The sequence below is a fragment of the Pyrgilauda ruficollis genome, unplaced genomic scaffold, assembly GCF_017590135.1.
Source record: "Pyrgilauda ruficollis isolate IOZ18807 unplaced genomic scaffold, ASM1759013v1 scaffold127, whole genome shotgun sequence".
Taxonomy (NCBI): domain Eukaryota; kingdom Metazoa; phylum Chordata; class Aves; order Passeriformes; family Passeridae; genus Pyrgilauda; species Pyrgilauda ruficollis.
Window position 1 is genome coordinate 946483 of NW_024511099.1, and position 17663 is coordinate 964145.

The 17663-nt window shown below is 48.8% G+C and overlaps 3 protein-coding genes across 15 annotated transcripts in view; 1 reads left to right on the forward strand and 2 right to left on the reverse strand.

The window, feature by feature from the left end:
• The window catches only part of BCL2L1 (BCL2 like 1), an 18654-nt gene extending 17693 nt beyond the window's left edge, over positions 1 to 961 (reverse strand). For 2 of the 5 annotated variants that reach the window (XM_041458314.1, XM_041458313.1), the window contains exon 1: positions 11 to 565. The gene's annotated coding sequence lies outside the window, so the exon portion shown is untranslated. The other 3 variants (XM_041458315.1, XM_041458316.1, XM_041458317.1) reach the window with 3 other exon arrangements.
• LOC121348592 lies at positions 831 to 3964 on the reverse strand. The gene is made up of 3 exons (XM_041458295.1): positions 3952 to 3964; positions 1406 to 1684; positions 831 to 1207 (listed from the first exon to the last, which is right to left on the reverse strand). Exons 1-3 carry the CDS (start codon positions 3962 to 3964, stop codon positions 831 to 833), a joined length of 669 nt encoding a protein of 222 aa, XP_041314229.1.
• On the forward strand, positions 1679 to 15847 carry TPX2 (TPX2 microtubule nucleation factor). Of its 9 annotated transcripts, none has more exons than XR_005954378.1 (18): positions 1679 to 1925; positions 6675 to 6827; positions 7086 to 7211; positions 7409 to 7517; positions 8061 to 8192; positions 8680 to 8730; positions 8859 to 8981; positions 9406 to 9539; positions 9849 to 10006; positions 10424 to 10595; positions 10723 to 10861; positions 11322 to 11538; positions 11755 to 11853; positions 12532 to 12708; positions 12829 to 12975; positions 13514 to 13625; positions 14074 to 14153; positions 14278 to 14418. XR_005954378.1 is itself a non-coding variant. In XM_041458304.1 (18 exons), the coding sequence occupies exons 2-18, from the start codon at positions 6725 to 6727 to the stop codon at positions 15023 to 15025; spliced, it is 2298 nt and encodes a 765-aa protein (XP_041314238.1). In that variant the 5' UTR covers positions 1679 to 1925; positions 6675 to 6724; the 3' UTR covers positions 15026 to 15847. The 9 variants fall into 9 exon arrangements, 8 of the variants coding, with proteins under 8 accessions (XP_041314238.1, XP_041314240.1, XP_041314241.1 ...); XM_041458304.1 differs by lacking the exon at positions 14074 to 14153 and adding an exon at positions 14915 to 15847 and having other exon boundaries at positions 14278 to 14465; XM_041458306.1 differs by lacking the exon at positions 14074 to 14153 and adding an exon at positions 14915 to 15847 and having other exon boundaries at positions 14299 to 14465.
• Positions 15848 to 17663: the final 1816 nt, after the last annotated feature.

Consider the following 17663-nt stretch of genomic DNA (forward strand, 5'->3'; position numbering starts at 1 on the left):
CAGATCTCACCGGGTGCGGGTTGCGCCTGGCAGGCCGGCTGCGGGCCGGGGCGGAGGCGGTTCTTGTTCTGCTGGAGCTTCGGGTCGGCCCGGAACGCGACAGCACCGCCCCCGCCTCGCCCCGCCCGTTAAAGGACCCGGCGCCCCCGCCCCCTCCGCCGGCGTTACCCAACGGCTGCAGCGGGCGGGCAGCGCTACCCCAGGATCACGGCAGCCCCGGGGGGGCCCGCTTTGACGGTAACCGCAGCCCCCGCCTCACCGAAGCCCCTCGCTCCCCGCGGGCGGAGAGGATAAACCGCTGAAACCGGCGAGCGCTCGTCACCGCGGGAGCCGCCGCACGGCCCTGCGTCCTTACGGGAGCGATTCCAGTCACGGTTAGCGGCGCGCTGCCGCTGGGGCCGGGACGGTGACACGCCGGGCAGCGGCAGGCGGGAGGGCCGCAGGGGGTAGCCGGTCCTCCCGGCCACCGGACTGCCCCCGCACCACCGGACCGCTTCCCCCAGACCCCCGAGCCACCCCCCCGTCACCGGATCGCCCCCCCCAGGTCCCCGGACGGCCCCACCGGTCGCCGTACCTGGGGGGCGGGGCCGCGCACGAGGGCCGACACGGCGCCCGCGCAGCCGGACTGCCAGCCAATCAGCGGCCAGGAGGGGCGGGGCCCGGCTTCGGCCTCTCCCTTTGGCTGAGTCGCGCGTCACTCAAGGTTTACCCTACCCCGCCCCTCACCTCAGCGCCCGACTGAGGGTCCGCGTCCTTCCCGGCTCTGCCGCGCGGGCCCGGCTGGCAGCGACGCCGGAGGTCGCCGGGAGCCCCGCCGGGCCTCGGCCCGCTCAGCAGTCCCGGGATTCCTTCCACATCGCCCGCCGAGCGGCCGGGGGGGTGCGGTAGAGTGGGAGGGGGCAGCAAGGGGGCGGTGCGCATGCGCACGGCGCCTCGAGGCTGGGCGAGGAGCGTCGGTTGGACTGCGCGGGGGCACGGTGCGCACGCGCCGTGTCGGCTGGGTCGGTGCGCAGGCGCGAAGGTGCCGGGCGGAGCGCGGGGCTCTGGCGCCCCCTGCCGGCCGCGGCGGGGTCAGCTCGGGCCTCCGCTCTCACCGCGCCCTGCCGGCATACCTCTGCCGCTGACACGCCCGCAAACCCCTCACAGCCGTCCGGGACTAACGTGGGGTGTTTTGTGTCTCCACAATGCTCAGGGAGCCGTGGCGGTTCTGTGAGGGGAGATTTATGCGGGTAGTGCCGCAACAGTGAAAGCGACTGTGGCAGCCGGGGCCTGCCCCGCCGTTAACAACTGGCTACCCATCTCTCTGCAAGGCTGCGGGGAAGATTATGCAGCACTTGGGGTCGATAACGCCGCTAAGCAAAGGGCACTTTCTCCTCACAGCATCGAGAAACCTAGCCGGTCTTACCAGGCGGTGGAAGCCGCCTTCCCCGAGCCAAGCAGTCAGAAGGGCTGAATTGCTGAATTGAGGAGCAGCCGGTGGAAGCCGGCCAGCGGACACTGATACAGCCACAGTACCACAGCCGGCTCCGGTAGGCTCCTGCCCGGCCGCACCGGCTGACACTGACTCCGGGGACCCGCCCACCAGCCGCTGATAGGCCGCCCAGAATGACACTCAAAGCACTGCCTTTTCTGATTGGTCTATTGTGTCCCGCTGTGCTTATGGGAGTTGTGGTTCGGTTCTCGCCTGGTCATTGTGGCGCTGTGCGAGCACGTACTACATTTCCCGTCAGGCCATGCCGGGAGAGGGCAACTGCGCTGCTCGGGGTCTGCTTATCCGGGTCCTCAAGAAGTCCAGCCAATCAGCGCGCCTCAAAGGGCGTGTGCCAGGCGCTGATTGGTGGGTTCGGACTGCCGAGCCCTGTTTGAAATCCGTTAACGGCGGCGGCAGAGGCGCCGCGCGGGGTGGCGGCGGCGGCGCTGCTGAGGTGAGTGCGGGGGTCCCGGCCGGACGCCCCCGGCCTCGCCTTCCTTTCCCCGACCGGCAACCCTTCCCCGTATCTGGTCGTTCGCTCCGGCCTTGGCGACGCGGCTGTTCCCTGGGCCTACTCCGAGCCCAGGTATTGGTAACGGGGCCGAGGGCTCGGCTGGGGAGCGGAGGCGGAAGGCGGCTCCGGCCGCTCAGCCCGTGGTCGGAGCCGCTATCGCGGCGCCTGGCGGGCGGGCTCGTAACGGAGCCCCGGGGGTTGAGTGCGAACCCCTCGTTCCCCGGGGAAGCCGGGCCCGGAGCCCCCGGCCGGCCGCGGAGGAGCCGCCGTGGAGGGGGGGTCCCGCTCCCCGGGGGGATCGCGGTACCGGAGCGCCTTACGGTGGGGTGGGTGCCTCGGCAGTGAAATAAAGTTCTAAGTCTTTAAACAATCACGAAATCCGATGAAACAGTGTATTTCACGACAGGAAGCTCTGTAACTTCTTCTCGGTCCAAATCCCGCTTCCCAGGAAAAGGAGGGAAGCAAACCAGGCAAAACCTGGCCCAAGTAACAGAAAAAACATCGGGGGACTATTTTTATGCGGGGCTTTTTTTAAGCTAGAGGACCTTCAACTTAATGTAACAATTAGTTGAGGCTCTGCTAGCTAAAAATAATTTTATTTTCCTTGAACATCTATTCTTAGAATGTCCCATCTTCATGTCTTCTAAAACCTGTGGGATCTTTTTTAGGGAGCCGGAGATGTCAGGGCTTATTTTTGGGATGGGGGCGGGTCTGGGCCGTTAGCAGAGCAAAGGCTGTGCCAGCACTTTGCCCCTGCTTTGCTGCCGCTCGGGGTGGTCTGCGGAGCTTTCTGCAGGCTCAGCTCTCAGCTGGGGACAGTTAAAGGCTTTGTGTCCCAGTTTGGGCATTAAATGGTGGAACAGCAGCGTTTTGGGGGATGGTGAATCCGTTGTTGATTCTGTGCTGCAGAAAAGCCCGGTGAACTTTGAGTCAGGGGAATGAGAGAGGAGGGAGAAGCTGTAGATCCAGAGTGTGTTGGAAGTGTTCACTTGACCCTGCTCAGGGAAAAGCAAGGATGAAGGGTGACTTTCTGAGGCTGTCAGTGTCATGCAGAGGGAGTTCAGGTGATGGCTTTGTGGTGGGATGGTTCTCACCAGGCTGTTGTGACAGGACTGTAGCTTCAGAGATGCTCTAACTTACATGTTAACCCCTTTCTAATGCTCCAACTTACATGTTAACCCCTGAAAAGCATCCAGGACCTTTGGATTATTATCCCACTAAAAAGAACAGAAGCTGCCAGGCTGAGTTAAAGCTGCCTGGTTACTGCAGCATCCTGTGTTTAAGTGGCAGCTGGTGTTGAAGCCCAGCAGCAGGCCCTGGAATTGCTGGAGCACATTCCCATGCAGCTGCCTCAGCCTTGGGGAAGCTTCTCTTGCTTGTTCCTGGTTGCCTGTCTTGGGTTCCTGAGGCATGTGGATCAGCTGGCTTTGTGTTTATCTGCTGGTGTAACTTAGAATAGCCTCTTGTGTGTCTGTTGTTGTTTACTTTGCTTTCTGATCCTGGTAGGATTTGCCATAAGTAACATTTGTAACTTGTGAAGCACCAGTGGTGTGTTGTGATAAGGCATCATCTCCAGTTCACCAGGGCCTTATCCACATTGCAAGGTGTCAAGAAAGAGCAGATGTCTCTGCCTTCCTCAGGATCCAGACTGGTTTGGGTTGGAAGGGACCTTAAAGCTCATCTTGTTCCAACTCCCCATCACCCTTCTGGCAGAGACACCTTCCACTGGACCAGCCCTGTCCAACCTGGCCTTCAACACTTCCAGGGACTGGGCAGCCACAGCTTCTCTGGGCAGCCCTTGCCAGAGCCTTACCACCCTTACAGGGAAGATTTTCTGCCTAATATCCAATCTAAATCTCTCCTCTTTTAGTTTGAAGCCATTCCCACTTGTCCTATCACAACCTTTCTTTGTCCCTATCCTGTCATTGTTGCTCTCCCACACTGCTCCATTCTCTCTTCCTCTGACCTTGATTTCTCATCTTGGAATGCTGCATTCTATCTCCAACACCATGGCCTGAATGGCTGGAAGCTTATTTGTCCAGGCAAATTGTGCTGTTGGCACAAAATTCCCAACTACATTAAGGCAAAGACACTGAACACATCTGTGATGGAATTGTGTCAGTATTTTAAAGCTAATTTGGATTAGAGCGAGGTGTGAAGTTATTCCAAAATACCTATTGCACTTGCTGTTGGATCAGTCTTATTCTGGGATAGGAATGCTTGTTCCAATTTAGTGTAATCCTTTTTCAAAGCTAACTAATCTAAACCATGCCAAGGCACTCTTCTGGAACGTGCCAAAGTGTAGTTACTCAAAAGAAGCCTGATGTCCAGAGGAGCCCACTGCCTCTTCCTCCCTGTGCACACGGCTGTGCTGCTCTGGAGGCACGTTTAGGTCAGCGGGAGAGCAGACCCAGAAAGCAAATAAAGGTTTTAATTAAGTAGTCACTTTCTAGAAGGAATTTGGGGTCTTTTTGCAGGAGAGAAGATCAGATCCTCCTTTCCTGCCTCGGCAGCTCTGCAGAGCAGGTGAAAGCTGATCCTGCAGAACGGGGCGAGGGTTCCCCGGCTGGCTCGCTGCAGACACCCGTGTCGACACAGGAGGTGATGGATGTGGGGGAGAGCAGGGTCATGCTTTAAATCCACGCCGAGCTGTGTAGGATTACAGCGTGCCTGTAATCACGCCTGGGAAATGCACACAGCGCCTGCTAATTAGGGAACGTCCCTATTAATGAGGAAAAATTTCTACGCCTCCCTTCCGGTGGATGAATGCTGCGGTGGAGAGAGAATTTTGGATTGAGATAAATGTGGCTGTGCTGTCGGAATCACGACCGGGTGTTTTTAAAATGCCTGCAGGGAGTGGGCAGCGGGTGTTGGGCTGTGCTTGGCAGAGCCTGTTGGGATTGCAGATGCCTCTTGGTGGGCACAGGGGTGATAAATCACCGGAGCATTCCTGGCTGATCCCTGTCCCAGCCCGAGTGGGTGGGCGGAGGAGCAGAGTGCCTCTCAGTGAGCTGCTTCACCATCAGTCCTGTTCCAGGCAGGACGTGGAGGATATGTAGGGATTTGAGAAGCAAATGCCATGAGTTCATCTGACTGAAATGGACTTTCTGGAGTTCAGTCACAATAACTTCTATCTTCCTGTTGTCTCTTTCATGAAACTGAGGCAGTGATACAATCCTTTCCTTTTCCTGACTATTCTCTTCTGTCTGGGATAGAGGGGGGAGAAGGGGTCGATGATGAGGGTGGTGACACTATGGAGTATGGGCTCTACTCAGTAAAAAGCTGCAAACTGCAGCAACGTAGCAGTGGGCACAAGTAGCTGTGAAACATGATGCCCAGAGCTCTGACTCTGACTGGAGAGGGTGAGGGGAGAATGCAGATGACGCATTTGATTTTTAAAAAAGTCTAAAGTGTTGACAGAAATTCTATCTTGATTAAGGGCAGTAGGAAAGCATTTGATTCCAGCCGTGTCTCGAGCTCAGTTACAGTTGGTTTTGGCTCTAATTCTTCTGTTTGCCTTCTTTGGGCCCTACCTTGACATCTTCCCAGCCATGTAGCTGGTGCTTCTCTAATGACATTCTTGCCTTTAACTATCACAGCTCTGCTCTGGGGAGCTGGAGGCTTCTCAGTGCACCCATCCTCGGGGACCAGTGGTTGAGACCAGCATGGTACCCCCTAAACCTGCTTTGCTTTACTCTTGACCATTTTCTTATTTATTGAGGAACACCATCTGGGTTTTGAACCATGTGTGGTCTGCCTAGACAGATGGTTTAGGGCTGAGGCTCTGTGGGTTAGGAATATACTGCTTTGGAATTGCTTGGATTCATAAAAGCAAAGTTCAGGTGATTTCCTTGGGGAGTGTTTTATAATATCCTCGTGGGCTTTGCGTCACATCTGTTCAAGGCATCACAAAAGCACCTTTGCAAGAAGGTTTTGTATAATTTCAGGGTTTATAACTTTGTCACTGGCTTTATTCCTGTTCTGTTGAGTTTAATATCACCTGTTGACACAGGGACTCCTCTTGCTGTCAGTGCTTCATTAATTAACTGCAGGGACTGTTTGACATGGGTCACAGTGCTCAGTTTGTTTTTAGCCTGGCCAGCCTTGGGCTAGTGCTAAGGAATGCAAGAGGGCCTGACACTGCCCTCCTTCTGACTGTTTGCCCAGTTACAGTGTTCTGCAGAACCCTCTTCCTGCTTTGAAAATCAATTATATAGAAGTGCACCTTTATGCCACTAGTTCTTTTTTGTAGCCCTTCAGGGAAAGAGGCTGTGCATTGCAGTGCTCTGGAGTGAATCTCATCAGATTTGTAAATCTTGTGAGGGTAAGAACTCTTCTTTGTGTGTGGTGAGGGAAGGAAGTGGAAATCAGTCACTCTCTGGAAAAGCTTTATACTTTACTCCTTAAAAAATACAATACTGGCACCTGCAAGTACAAAAAAAAATCCCATCAAAACTTGATCTTTCGGATAGTTTTGAACCTGCAAATGTCAACAGTGGTGAAATATCCTTAGCTTTGCAGATCAGCAGTAGAATAAAACTCTGCATTGCTCATGAGGAGTTCTGCCCAAAGGTGTGAAGTGCAAGAAGGGGGGATGTTCCAAAGGCTGTCCCAATGCCTGTCCCTAGAAACTCTGCAGAGGAAGAGAGGTGGGGGATGATTCCACTGATTCCCTGTTGTTGTCTAAAGGGCTGTGGCAGTGCAGACAGAGGACTCTTGGGGACAGTGTGACTGTGAAGATGTCTAAGCCAGAATCCCGTTATTCTTTTGATGTCCCAAACATCTGCATCGATTTTGCAACTCTGAATGAGGATGATGTGCACAATGCAGACTCCTGGTTTGGTAAGTTGCTTCCAACTCCTTGAGGTGTTTCCTCGTTGGATGACACCTTGGTGTGATCCTTGTTTTGGGCCTGGCTTCTGTGCCAATTAATCATGGTGTTAACTGCATAATTCATCATGCATGACGTTTCTTGTGTTGTTTTTTTGTATTTAAATGTTGTCATCTGTAACTTGCCTTTCTTAACCTCATAATGATATTCTGGGGTATTGTTAACAATTCCTGACAATGTGTATGGTGAAAATCTTTCTCTCCTTACAGATGAAAAAGCCAATCTGGAGAATGTGCCTCCTGCAGAAAATCTGGCAAACGTCTCACACTGCAGCCCTGGTTCTTCAAAGCCTGATGTTTTTCTGCCTTCTGTCCCTTCACAAGAAGTAGCAATGAGTAAGCTGGCATGGTGTGGCAGGGAGGGAATAAATTTTACCTGCTTTTCACTGACAAAATAGAAAGGCCTCTGTCTGCCTTTTGTGGGGCCATCTTCATAAACTCTTATCTGCAAGGTCTTTTTTTAAAATGTGTTTTTACTTGTTGTTGTTCTGTATATGTGTGTATAGATGAGCTGACCCTTGCCCCTTTCTCAGGTGAAAGCAATGGTGAAGCAGAATGTGCCCAGGGCAACACGGTCCCTCAGAATATCGTTGGGTCCCTGGCAACCTGGAGAGCTGCTGCCCCTGCAGAGGCCCCTCAGAGGTGAAATATTTGTGTTCAGTTTGTGCAATGATTGATGATGGTGTAACTAAGCAGGTCCTTGCTCTCAGGATCTGCAGTTCTAAGCTGTTCTTGGGGCATCCTGTGGGGCTGGAGTTCTCCAACATGGAGATGGTGCACTGGGACATCTGATCTGCTGGCTAGGCTGGAGGGGCAGTCTCTAGGGTGGAAATGTAATGCAGTGTCTCACATACTTGTCAAATGAGACTCGGCAGCACCAGGAGCTTCTGGAATGTGAGGATATCTGAAACTGAGATGGCTTATAAAGTTTCTTTGTTTATATCTGCCTGACTTGGGCAGAACTCATTCTTGATATGAATGCAAGCTCTGCGTGCTCATAAATAGCAAAGAATATTTAGTTTATGCATTGTTAAATTTTAATAAATCATGCTGTGTTTGGATTGTTGTGTTAAACACAATTTGTGTGGTAGAGTTAGGGGATGCACTGGCATGAATGTGTTATCCAGGTCAGGTGTGTCCTCAGATCTATGGGAAAACTGACTTCTGCTTTATGTTCTACTCTAGACCAGGCAGGAGACTTGCTACAAAGCAGGGGAAGACCCAGCAGCGCAAGCAGCCAGGCAGAATCAAAGCAGAGAGAATTGCTAATGCCCTGGATAATAAGGAAGATGTTCCACCCTTGAAGAAAATGAGACTGTATGTCATCCAAGTCCTTCTGTTTAGGGTTGGGAAAAGGGACACAACTATTTCTTTGGAAAGGGTTTCTGCCTGTCTGAGACAGTCCTTACAGGAAGGTTAGGGGGTAGTGGCTGGAATTGGTTGCTGATACTGGTTTCATGAACAAGAAATGGCTGTAAATGCTGAAGGAATTGCTCTGTTTGCAGGTGAAGATGTGAATTAAATAAGCATGGGCTTCTTCACCTTCTTACTCAGTGTCTGTCAGCTTTAAATTTGTCTGAACTTATCCGTCCAGAAGTCATCAGGCAATCATTAGCTATGAAAGAGTCACAGCTAAAATATTTCTCAAATTAACTTAACCACTAAAGTATCATATGGTGATAAGCTTGAGGTCAGGAAATTGAAGTGTGATCTTTGAAACACTGCTGTATCTCAGTGATCTACAGTGTACCTCCCTTCTCCAGAAAAGTTCCAAAAACTCAGTAATTCATCTTCCCTTCTGCAGCCTTAGAGTACCAGAGAAAGCTGGATGGTCTGTACCTGGGCCTGGGGTGAGGTAAGGCCAGCCTGGCATACCTTAGACCTCACCAGGTGTTGGGATCTTATGCATGGTGGTGAGAGCTGCAGGTGGTAATTTATTTAGAACACAGTTCTAAATAAACAACTAACAACTTTTTCTCCTAGTTCTGGTAGCAGAGAGAAGGCAACAGAAGTATCCACAAAGAAAGAGCCCCTGCAGGATCCTGACCTCTCTCCAGGGAGAGGGAAAAGCAAACAGACCATGCCCTCCACGCCAACAATGTTGAAGTACGTGGCTTTCTTGTGACTTGTGTGCTAATCACAGTTGATTTAGGTGACAGTCCTGGCTGAGTGTTTTCAGCTTCAACTTAGCATGTGATGGTATCACATTTAGTAAACACTGGGTCAAGGCAACAATATTAGGATGAAATGTACTTCACCAACTGAACCTCTGCACTGGAAAGCTTTTGCTTTTCTTTTGAGGAAAAAGTTGTTCTTCCTAATGGATCAAGAATGCACACAGCTAACAGGTCTGCAGAATAGCAGCTAGCTGTGAGATTTCTTGAACAAACAAAACCCAAGCAGATCTCTTCTAAAGATGTTTTTATAACTGGTGATGCTCCTGCAGTGAGGCTGGAGATAAGCCACAAACATCATGCTAATAACCAGGGAAGCAGAAAGGTATATCTTAGTTTTTAATGTGCTTATGCAGGAGGACCAAACCTTCTAGCAAGCCAAAGAGTACAGAGGAGCAGGAGCTGGAAAAGATGCAGCAGTTGCAGCAGGAGGTTATGGAGCTGCGGAAGAAGAACGAGGAGTCTCTGAAAGCAGCTATTGCTGGAGCAGGTGGGCTCTGCCTGAACTGCTGAGTGAGGCTGCATTGGGCTCAGCTGGAGAGTGCTGCACAGAGCTGTGCAAGTACCTTTGAAAACAAGCATTTCATACTTTGCAATAAATATTAGGAGCCATTTAATGTAGATCAGCCCCTAAACTGCCTGGAAACAGGTGGGTTTGGGTTATGTCATGTTTTGAAATGTTAAAGATGAGTTCTCTAAAAATTTACCTAGTTGTTAGAAATTGGTTTTTTTTTTTTATTTCCACAAATCGTACCCCACAGCAAAAGTCTTCCAGTCCTTACATGTCCTTTTTCTCTAGGACAACCCATAAAGAAACCTGTTGGTCAAGTAACAAAGCCAATTAATTTCCACTTCTGCACGGAGGATAGGATTAAACAGAATGCAGAAAACCAGCCTGGGAATGAGTACAAGGAGCTGGATTTTGCAGCAGTCCTGAGGAAGCATCCTCCTTCTCCGGTGAGAGCCAGAGTATTGCCAGCACTCAGCTCACTGATTCTTGCCATCACCTCCCTGCTGCTTGTGCAATGCTTGGGCTGATACCCACAGAGAGGTTACCACAGGAGGCAGGTGCTGTGCAAATGTGACTGCAGACTTCCTGTGTGTCTGTGTTGCCACAAGACTCCAAAGAAACCTTGTGGAAAAAGAGCCCTTTAAGAGCCCTTCAGATCGTCCAGTCTTTCCACTTTGTGCTTTAATCTGCTCGATACAGTTTCCCAATATAACTTGTGCATTTTCAGACTGTTGACTCTTGTGCTTAATGTGAGGTGTTATCTTCTTTGCAGTGAGAGGAAGGGACAGATACTGTGTGTCAGTGGGGAAGGGAAATGTCATCAAAACCTCCTGGCCATACTGACTGTGGTTTTCTGTCTCCAGGTGCGAATGCCAAAGGGACACACTGTCCCCAAACCTTTCAATCTGTCCCAGGGAAACAAAAGAAAACTTGAAGAAGCCACAACAGAATATGTGTCCTTTGCTGAGCAGGTAGAAGCATTCCAAAAACGCACACCCCCTCGTTACCATTTGAGGAGCAGGAAATCTGAGGAAGGTGAGTTGTCCTGGCCGTGTCCACAGACATTGATGGTAGAGCAAGAGATGCTTTGACTACTCTGAGCAAATGGCCTGTGTCTGTTGCCTTGCCATTAACTGCTGGTCTCTGTGACTTGAAATTGTAGGCTCAGTTTCAAGAAAGCCGATGAAGGCTCGGCCCACAAACCCCAAAACACCAGTGCTGAGAACAAAGCAGCGCTTGAGACCTGTCACCTGCAAAACTGCTGCAGAGTTAGAAGCAGAGGAAGTAGAGAAAATTCAACAGTAAGTAAGGGCTTACTCTAGTCCTCCAGGGGATGATTGTACCACTCTGGAAGTATTTTTCAGGTACCAAAATGTCACTTTTCTGGAATACCCTTTTTGTGTGAAAGAATGAGTAGCATACACCATTGAGATTCCTTTAGGTTCTTTATAATTCTTTAGCTCTGATTGTAGGGGAGTGAAATATAAACAATTAATTTTGAAGAACGTGCTCTTAGGATAGCTGATCTTGGGTTGAGTACAGCTTATGATGAGTAAAGCAAACCCAATATAGCAATGCAGCCTGCACACACTTCCAAACTTGCCTGTAGGCAAAGGTTTGGATTTCTAGGAAAACAATCCACAAGATTTTCCTTATTAATCTTGCTGTTTTGAAGGCAAAGGAAGAATTGCTAACTACTACTAGAGCTGCACACTAACATACAATGTACAACTGGTGACTGTCTCCATTATTCCTGCATAGGTACAAATTCAAAGCACGAGAAGTCAATCACAAAATCTTTGAGGGTGGGCCACTCCTGCCCAAGAAACCCCCTCTGAAGAAGCTCACTCAACCCATCGGCTTTCAGCTGGAAATAGAAAAAAGGATTCAGGAGCGTGAGAGTAAGAAGCAGCAGGAGGAAGAGCGCTTCGAATTCCATTCCAGGCCATGTCCCACAAAAATCCTGGAGGATGTTGTGGTAAGAAGTTTAATATCACCCAGGCTTAGGAATTGGTTGCAATGAGCTTCAAAATGTTTGTAGCTATGTTGCATTATGTGTTTAATGATCTCAGTAAACAGTGTCTGTCATTAGGTAAGAACCTCAGTAGGTACATCCTGTGCTGTCAGGTTGTTTCTCTGAGGCGTTTTCTTGGCACTTGGCCTTGGGTAACTCCTTACTGGCTTTTCTGAACAGGGTGTTCCAGAGAAGAAAGCACTTCCTGTTACAGTCCCCAAGTCTCCAGCCTTCACCTTGAGAAGCAGGACCCGTGTGTCTGGCAGAGAGGAGGAAAAGGTAACAGTTGTGACAAGGCTGGAGCCAGGCCCAGTTCTCACTGTGGTGCCTGCTGTGCCTCTGGATGTGGGTGGGATGCTCTGGGGCTGGAAGCTCCTTCCTTCCCTCCTGTGAGCAGTTCCTCCAGTGGTTACCTTTGTCTGTGCTCTTCACTTGAAACAATCTGGTTATTGCTACTCATTTTACAGGAACTGAATTCTCATTAAAAATGAAATAATTTCAATGCTAGGGCACTGATGAGGGTTTCTGAGGTGTTGCTGCTATAAATGAGGAAGGTGAACTGCTTATGTTTCTCATTTTTTCCTATTCTGTCACTAAGGCAGATATTACACGTGACCTTTCTTCTCCCTGAGGTGGGGAGCACGATTCTGAAAGCTTCACATACTTCTTCCTTTCCTCCTTGTCAAGAGGATCTTAATTACACTCTGATTTATTCAAATCATTTGAGTACTAGAATTGACTGTGGTTTCAAAAAAAGGAAGAATTGGGCCTGTGGTTCAGGATGCCAGTAAATTGGTGCTTCTTGGATTCCTAATTTTTGCAGTGTCCACTGTTTGATAAGGGGCACAGCAGGGTCATACAAAGGAGCTCAATCAAAGCTCTTTGTGGCTTTGCTTGGCAGGATTTGCAGCCTATACAAAAGTAAAAAATCAGCTCCTAATGCTAATATCCTTTTAGGAAAAAGAGGATGTGGCTGTGATCAAAGCTAATCCTATGCCACATTATGGAGTGCCCTTCAAACCCAAAATGCCAGAGCAGAGGCACGTGGAAGTTTGCCCCTTCTCTTTCGATGCCCGGGACAGAGAGCGACAAATACAAAAAGAGAAAAAAATAGAAGAACTACAGAAGGAAGAGGTAAGAATTAAAAGCTACCTCGGATTCCACTCCTTCAGTAAAAAGAGTGTGATAGGATTTGCTGTTGTCTATTAAACTTCCAAGGAAAGGACAAGAAATATTTTGAGTTGTTTATTTCAGGTGCCAAAGTTCAAAGCGCTGCCTCTGCCTTACTTTGACGAAGTTAAACTGCCAGAGAAGAAGGTCAAAACCCCAACTCAGCCTGAACCATTCCATCTGCAGGTGGATGAACGGGGAGCTGCCAAGCTCCAGAGCTGGAAACAGCAGGTAGGATGAAAAGGGTAATGGGAATGACCAGACTTAAATCAGCTGGTGGAGTTGTGGTTGACTAGAGAAACTGTCCTCCTTGAAGTGAATCAGTAGCTGAGTTGGAGCAAGGAATTTTTCTGTACTTGGCATGAGACTTATGCTATTGGGTTAAGGATTGGTCAATGGTTTGTTTTTATTTTTCTCACTTAATGGTAAATTATGGGATTTACCACAATTGTATGAACAGCTGTGGGGCATTTTCTAAGCAGCAGCTCTGTGCAGCTGAATCTCTTTGCTGGCTATTGACAAAAAAATAATGCACTGCTTTTCTCATGTGAAGTCTGCAGTGGACACCTGAAACTTTCTTCAGGCTATCTTTTGGCAAAGCAACTATCGTGCAACAAGTGACACCAATTTTTTGCTTTAATATAGTTTTCTATGGAAATTTTTTGACTGAGTCAGCATGGGTTTTCTAGCATAGGGAGTGCTGGAGTCTGGGTCAGGGGGGAGATGGTCTCTTTCTGCCTGGCACTTGACATGCTCTCTTCTCTTGCAGCTTGAAGAAGACTTGAAAAGGCAGAAAGAGGCAGCATGTTTTAAAGCTCGCCCCAACACAGTGATGTACCAGGAGCCTTTTGTGCCCAAAAAGGAACATAGGATACTCTCAGGTAGAGTTGCAAGTACTGCTACATGGGCTTGGCTGACAGCTCAGAACTGAGGCAATTAAGTGGTGTTTTTCTGGCTGTTGCCTCTTCTTCATCAGCACAGCCAATAGAGCCTTGCATTTAATCAACTAATTGCCTAACAGCTTGTGTCCCCTGGGAGCAGGGGGATTTCCTCTCCACCCCCTTGTTCTGCTCCAGCATGGCAGCTGTATTTAGAAGCTCTGCTGCAATTGGCAGATGATTGATGTGTGCCAGCTCAGGATAAGGGTACTGAGAATGTGAGGAGCTCCCTGCAGAGACAGCTGGCATTTCTGCAGTGCTGTCACTCTTTCCCTCCCGTTTCTAGTGAGATGAAGGCATTTACTGCTTGGGTAGGCTGAGATTTGTAGAGCATAAAACCAGCCAAAAGCTTGTTTGTACTAACAATTGTGTGCTTGCTCCCTCCCATGAGAACACCCATGACGGGGTGACGTCTGCATTAACACTGCTCACGTCTGGGAGTAAAGTTTTCTCTTTTCCTGAAGCCTGGAGGTATCTCCTAACCACCCTTGCCAAGGGGAAGCTCTCCAAAGGGAGGCTTCCGTTGACTTTAGTGCTGCTCTTCTTTACCTGACTGTCTTTGAACCAATGTTATCTCCTCTATTTCTAAACTTAGAGAGCCTTTCTGGTTCTGTAGTTCCTGAAAGCTTTGAGCTGGCAACAGAAAGAAGAGCAAAAGAACGGCAAGAATTTGAAAAGCGATTGGCAGACGCAGAAGCCTTAAGGGAGAGGTATGAGGAGAAGATCAGGCAGGAACAAGAGGAGCGTGAAAAGGAAGAAGTTGCTAAGCTAAGACAAGAAATGGTAAGTGAGCTGTTTCTGAGCAAGGGCTATAAAGTAACCCAAAGGAATGTGGGATTATCCTTATGGAGCTAATGTCACAGTTGAGCTGTGCTAAAACTGCCTTTTCAAGGTTCCCATTTGCAAATTGATGACTCACTAACTTCACAACTGCTTTTAAAAAACCAAACCTACAAAACCATGCAAACAAAGAAGGCAGCTGTGTTGAGATGGATGAGTTTTGGAGCTGCACATGTGTAGTTATCAAAGCAGAATGATCTTAGTAAAACTCACAACCCTAATGTGTGCTGTGCATTTTCCCACTATCTTGCTCCAGTGCCCAGGGTAGAGTGTGGTGGTCTCAGGCAGATGCCTGCCTTCACCTCATCTACAGCTCACCTGCAAATTTCAGCTTCATCATAACTGCAACCATTTGCTTTGTTTTGCCCTTGCTTATATTTATTTTTCCACAGGTTCACAAGGCAAACCCAATACGCAAATACCGCAGCCTAGAGGTGAAGTCCAGTCACCAACCACTGACTGTGCCAAAGTCTCCCAACTTCTCAGACAGATTCCGATGCTGATGAGCATCCACGTGACAACTGCTGGGAGATCCCATCCCTCTCCATTCCCTTGGCAGGAGAGAGGGAGCAATTGTTTTTCCATGACTGCTCAGTTTGAACTCCTATGCTTGGTTTCATTGTTGTACTGAGTAGTTAAACTCCACCTGAGCCCGTGGCATTTCAGCAGTGCCTCCTGGCCTTGCTGTGTATCCAGACCCCATCTTCTCTAGAGACTAAACCAAGTTTTGATCTTGCATACAGATATTGTGTACCTAACTAAATAAAAATTCCTAATCTGCTCGCTGTCTCTGGCTAGTGGGCTGAAGCCCTTTCCTGCAGAAGAGTTTTTGATAAAGACTGGCCACACAGATGTGTGCATCTGGCAGAGCTGTCTTGTGTTTTTACACTAAGTGCTATTTTCAAGTGTCTATTTTTTAGCATTTTAGTCTACATTTAGCTTGAATTGTGTTAAGTGAGGTTCCTTCAAGCCAGTGTAGCGCGGGTCTGGCCTTCTTTGTTGATGTTTAGATGACCACAAATATAAATCTTGCCCACGCTTAAAAGTAGTTCTTTGTGTATATTAGAGTATTAAACCATCTTGATGTTTTATACCTGAAGTCCTGTTTGGGGAACCATTTATCTGGCAAGTGGCTTGCTGTGAGCTGCTGCCCCAGCTGCTGCCAGTGCAGGTCTCTTGGCTACAGAGCCATCAGCATCTCTGGCTAGTTTGGGCAGCAAGCAGAGCTAAACATAGCTCGAGTGCTCAAATGTGCTGGAGGACAAAACTGCTGGCATTATGAAGAGTGGACACATCTAGATTAAAGTTTTAACAATTATTTCTTACTTAGTATTGTGCTCTGATTTCTTACCTTTATATTTTCCTGAAATACCTGCTCACACCCATGAGCAGGGCTACTTGTGTTACTTAGTAGAGAGGGGGGAAAAGGGAAATTTAGAATTAATTTGTCCTAACTGGACAAACTTTCTTGTTTGTTGGTTATGGAAAACATTTGCTTTCATTTCTTCTGAACTGGGATGCTGTCGAAGTATTTCCAGTGTGTGTAGCTTTTGTTCAGATTTTTGGGTGAAAAAGAGAGTTCAAACTAGATGTTAGAGTCTACCTAAGGGGGTGCTTAGAGATGCTGTCTCATTCTTGCCAAAGTGCATCAAGCAATTGCTATTTTACTCCTAGACTGAAAGAAGTAACAGAGGAAGAAAGTCCTTAGAGACCTAAATTCCAAGATGAACATTTATTAGACCCAAGGGATGATGTTTCTGCAGGAATTCTCCTAAAAAGTGTGATGCTCAAGAGATGTCATTGCAGAACAGCTGGGGTCTCTATGGGAGTGTTTCCAAGAGCACCAGCCTCAAACTTCAGTGCTGGGATTAAAAGAGGAAAAGCCACCCACACTGAAATACAAAGAATCTTCAAAAAAATTAATGTTTTTATGCAGTTAGTGACTGAGGAGCTGGAGAGTGAGAGGCTTGGGGGAAGTAGGTTGGTACTGAAGGATGAATGACCCAGTGGCAGTGTGGGTTCTTGGAAATGGTGAGCTCAGACACGGCTCCATTTTGCTCAAGTTTCAGCTTGTCCTTCCCTTCTCTTGAGGATCTTTGTGTAGCTGTGGCAGAGGTTGACCCAAAAGCTTGATCTAATCACCCAGTCTGCCTTCAGCCACATTTTTCTGACTTTGCTGATAGCCCTGTGTCACTAAGCTGAGAGTTACAGGACAGCCAGAAAAAAACTGCTGTCACTGCTGCTGTGACAATTTGCACAGCAAATGTGGCTGGAGCACAAGGAACATGTCAGCATCCTCTTCTTGAAAATGAAAATCCATGAGGATCTGACCTGTCTGCCTTAACCCCATTTCTGTCATGGTGGGGCTGTTCCCTGTGACCTGCTACTGGCTGGGGACATCACAGAGCCTCAGATGTTTTTTCCTCGAGTGCCAGCTCTGGAGAAGGCAGCGTGTGGGCAGCAGAAGGAGCAAATATTTATGATGAGTCAGGGGAAGCTGGAATGATGATGAGCTGCTGAAGAATGTGAAGGCAAGCAGGATCATGAGGCCGTGGAACTGGAGCAGCCACTGATCCCTGAAGGATGGAGCAGCTGGATTTCCCTGATGGCCCTACATGGCCTCTTCTGCCTTGAGGAAGGGGTTGTGTGCCTGACAGCTTGGCAGTATTTTTTCCCCAATGGTATCATTTGGGTCTAAGAAAAGACATTACATCTTCCCCCCAGACATGGCCTCTTGTATTCCCCATGCACTGCAAACAGGGGCCGGAGCCTCAGGCAGCTGTGCCTCCAAGGGTCTGGGGTGTTTGGATGAGCTTGGAGTCACCCACCAGGTTCTCACGGGCTGGGGTGTGGGACCTGTTCTCTTAGTTAGGAGGGAAGTGCTGACATGGTGGGAAAACTGCTCTAGTGTACAAAGTATAAAAATCATGTCCTGAAGGAGCTGGATGTTGGAGAGGATGGGATTTGGCCAAGGCTTCAGCAGGAAAAGGGTGGCAGGTGATTTTTCTGCTGGGGAGAACAAATTTATAGGATGGGATCAACAGACTGGAATTTAACTAAGTGCTGTTGCAGCACCTCCCTTTAGAGTCAGGGTAGGTTAAGAAACTGATGTAAAATCTATATTCTCTGTGTGGATTTTAC

Coding starts and splice junctions, on each gene's coding strand:
- LOC121348592 (XM_041458295.1), bottom strand. Junction 1,208..1,405: donor AAGGCGGCTTCCACCGCCTG/GTAAGACCGGCT, acceptor CTCCCCTCACAG/AACCGCCACGGCTCCCTGAG.
- TPX2 (XM_041458304.1), top strand. CDS start 6,725: ATGTCTAAGCCAGAATCCCGTTATTCTTTTGATGTCCCAAACATCTGC. Junction 7,212..7,408: donor TTCACAAGAAGTAGCAATGA/GTAAGCTGGCAT, acceptor CCCCTTTCTCAG/GTGAAAGCAATGGTGAAGCA. Junction 12,976..13,513: donor TCCAGAGCTGGAAACAGCAG/GTAGGATGAAAA, acceptor CTTCTCTTGCAG/CTTGAAGAAGACTTGAAAAG.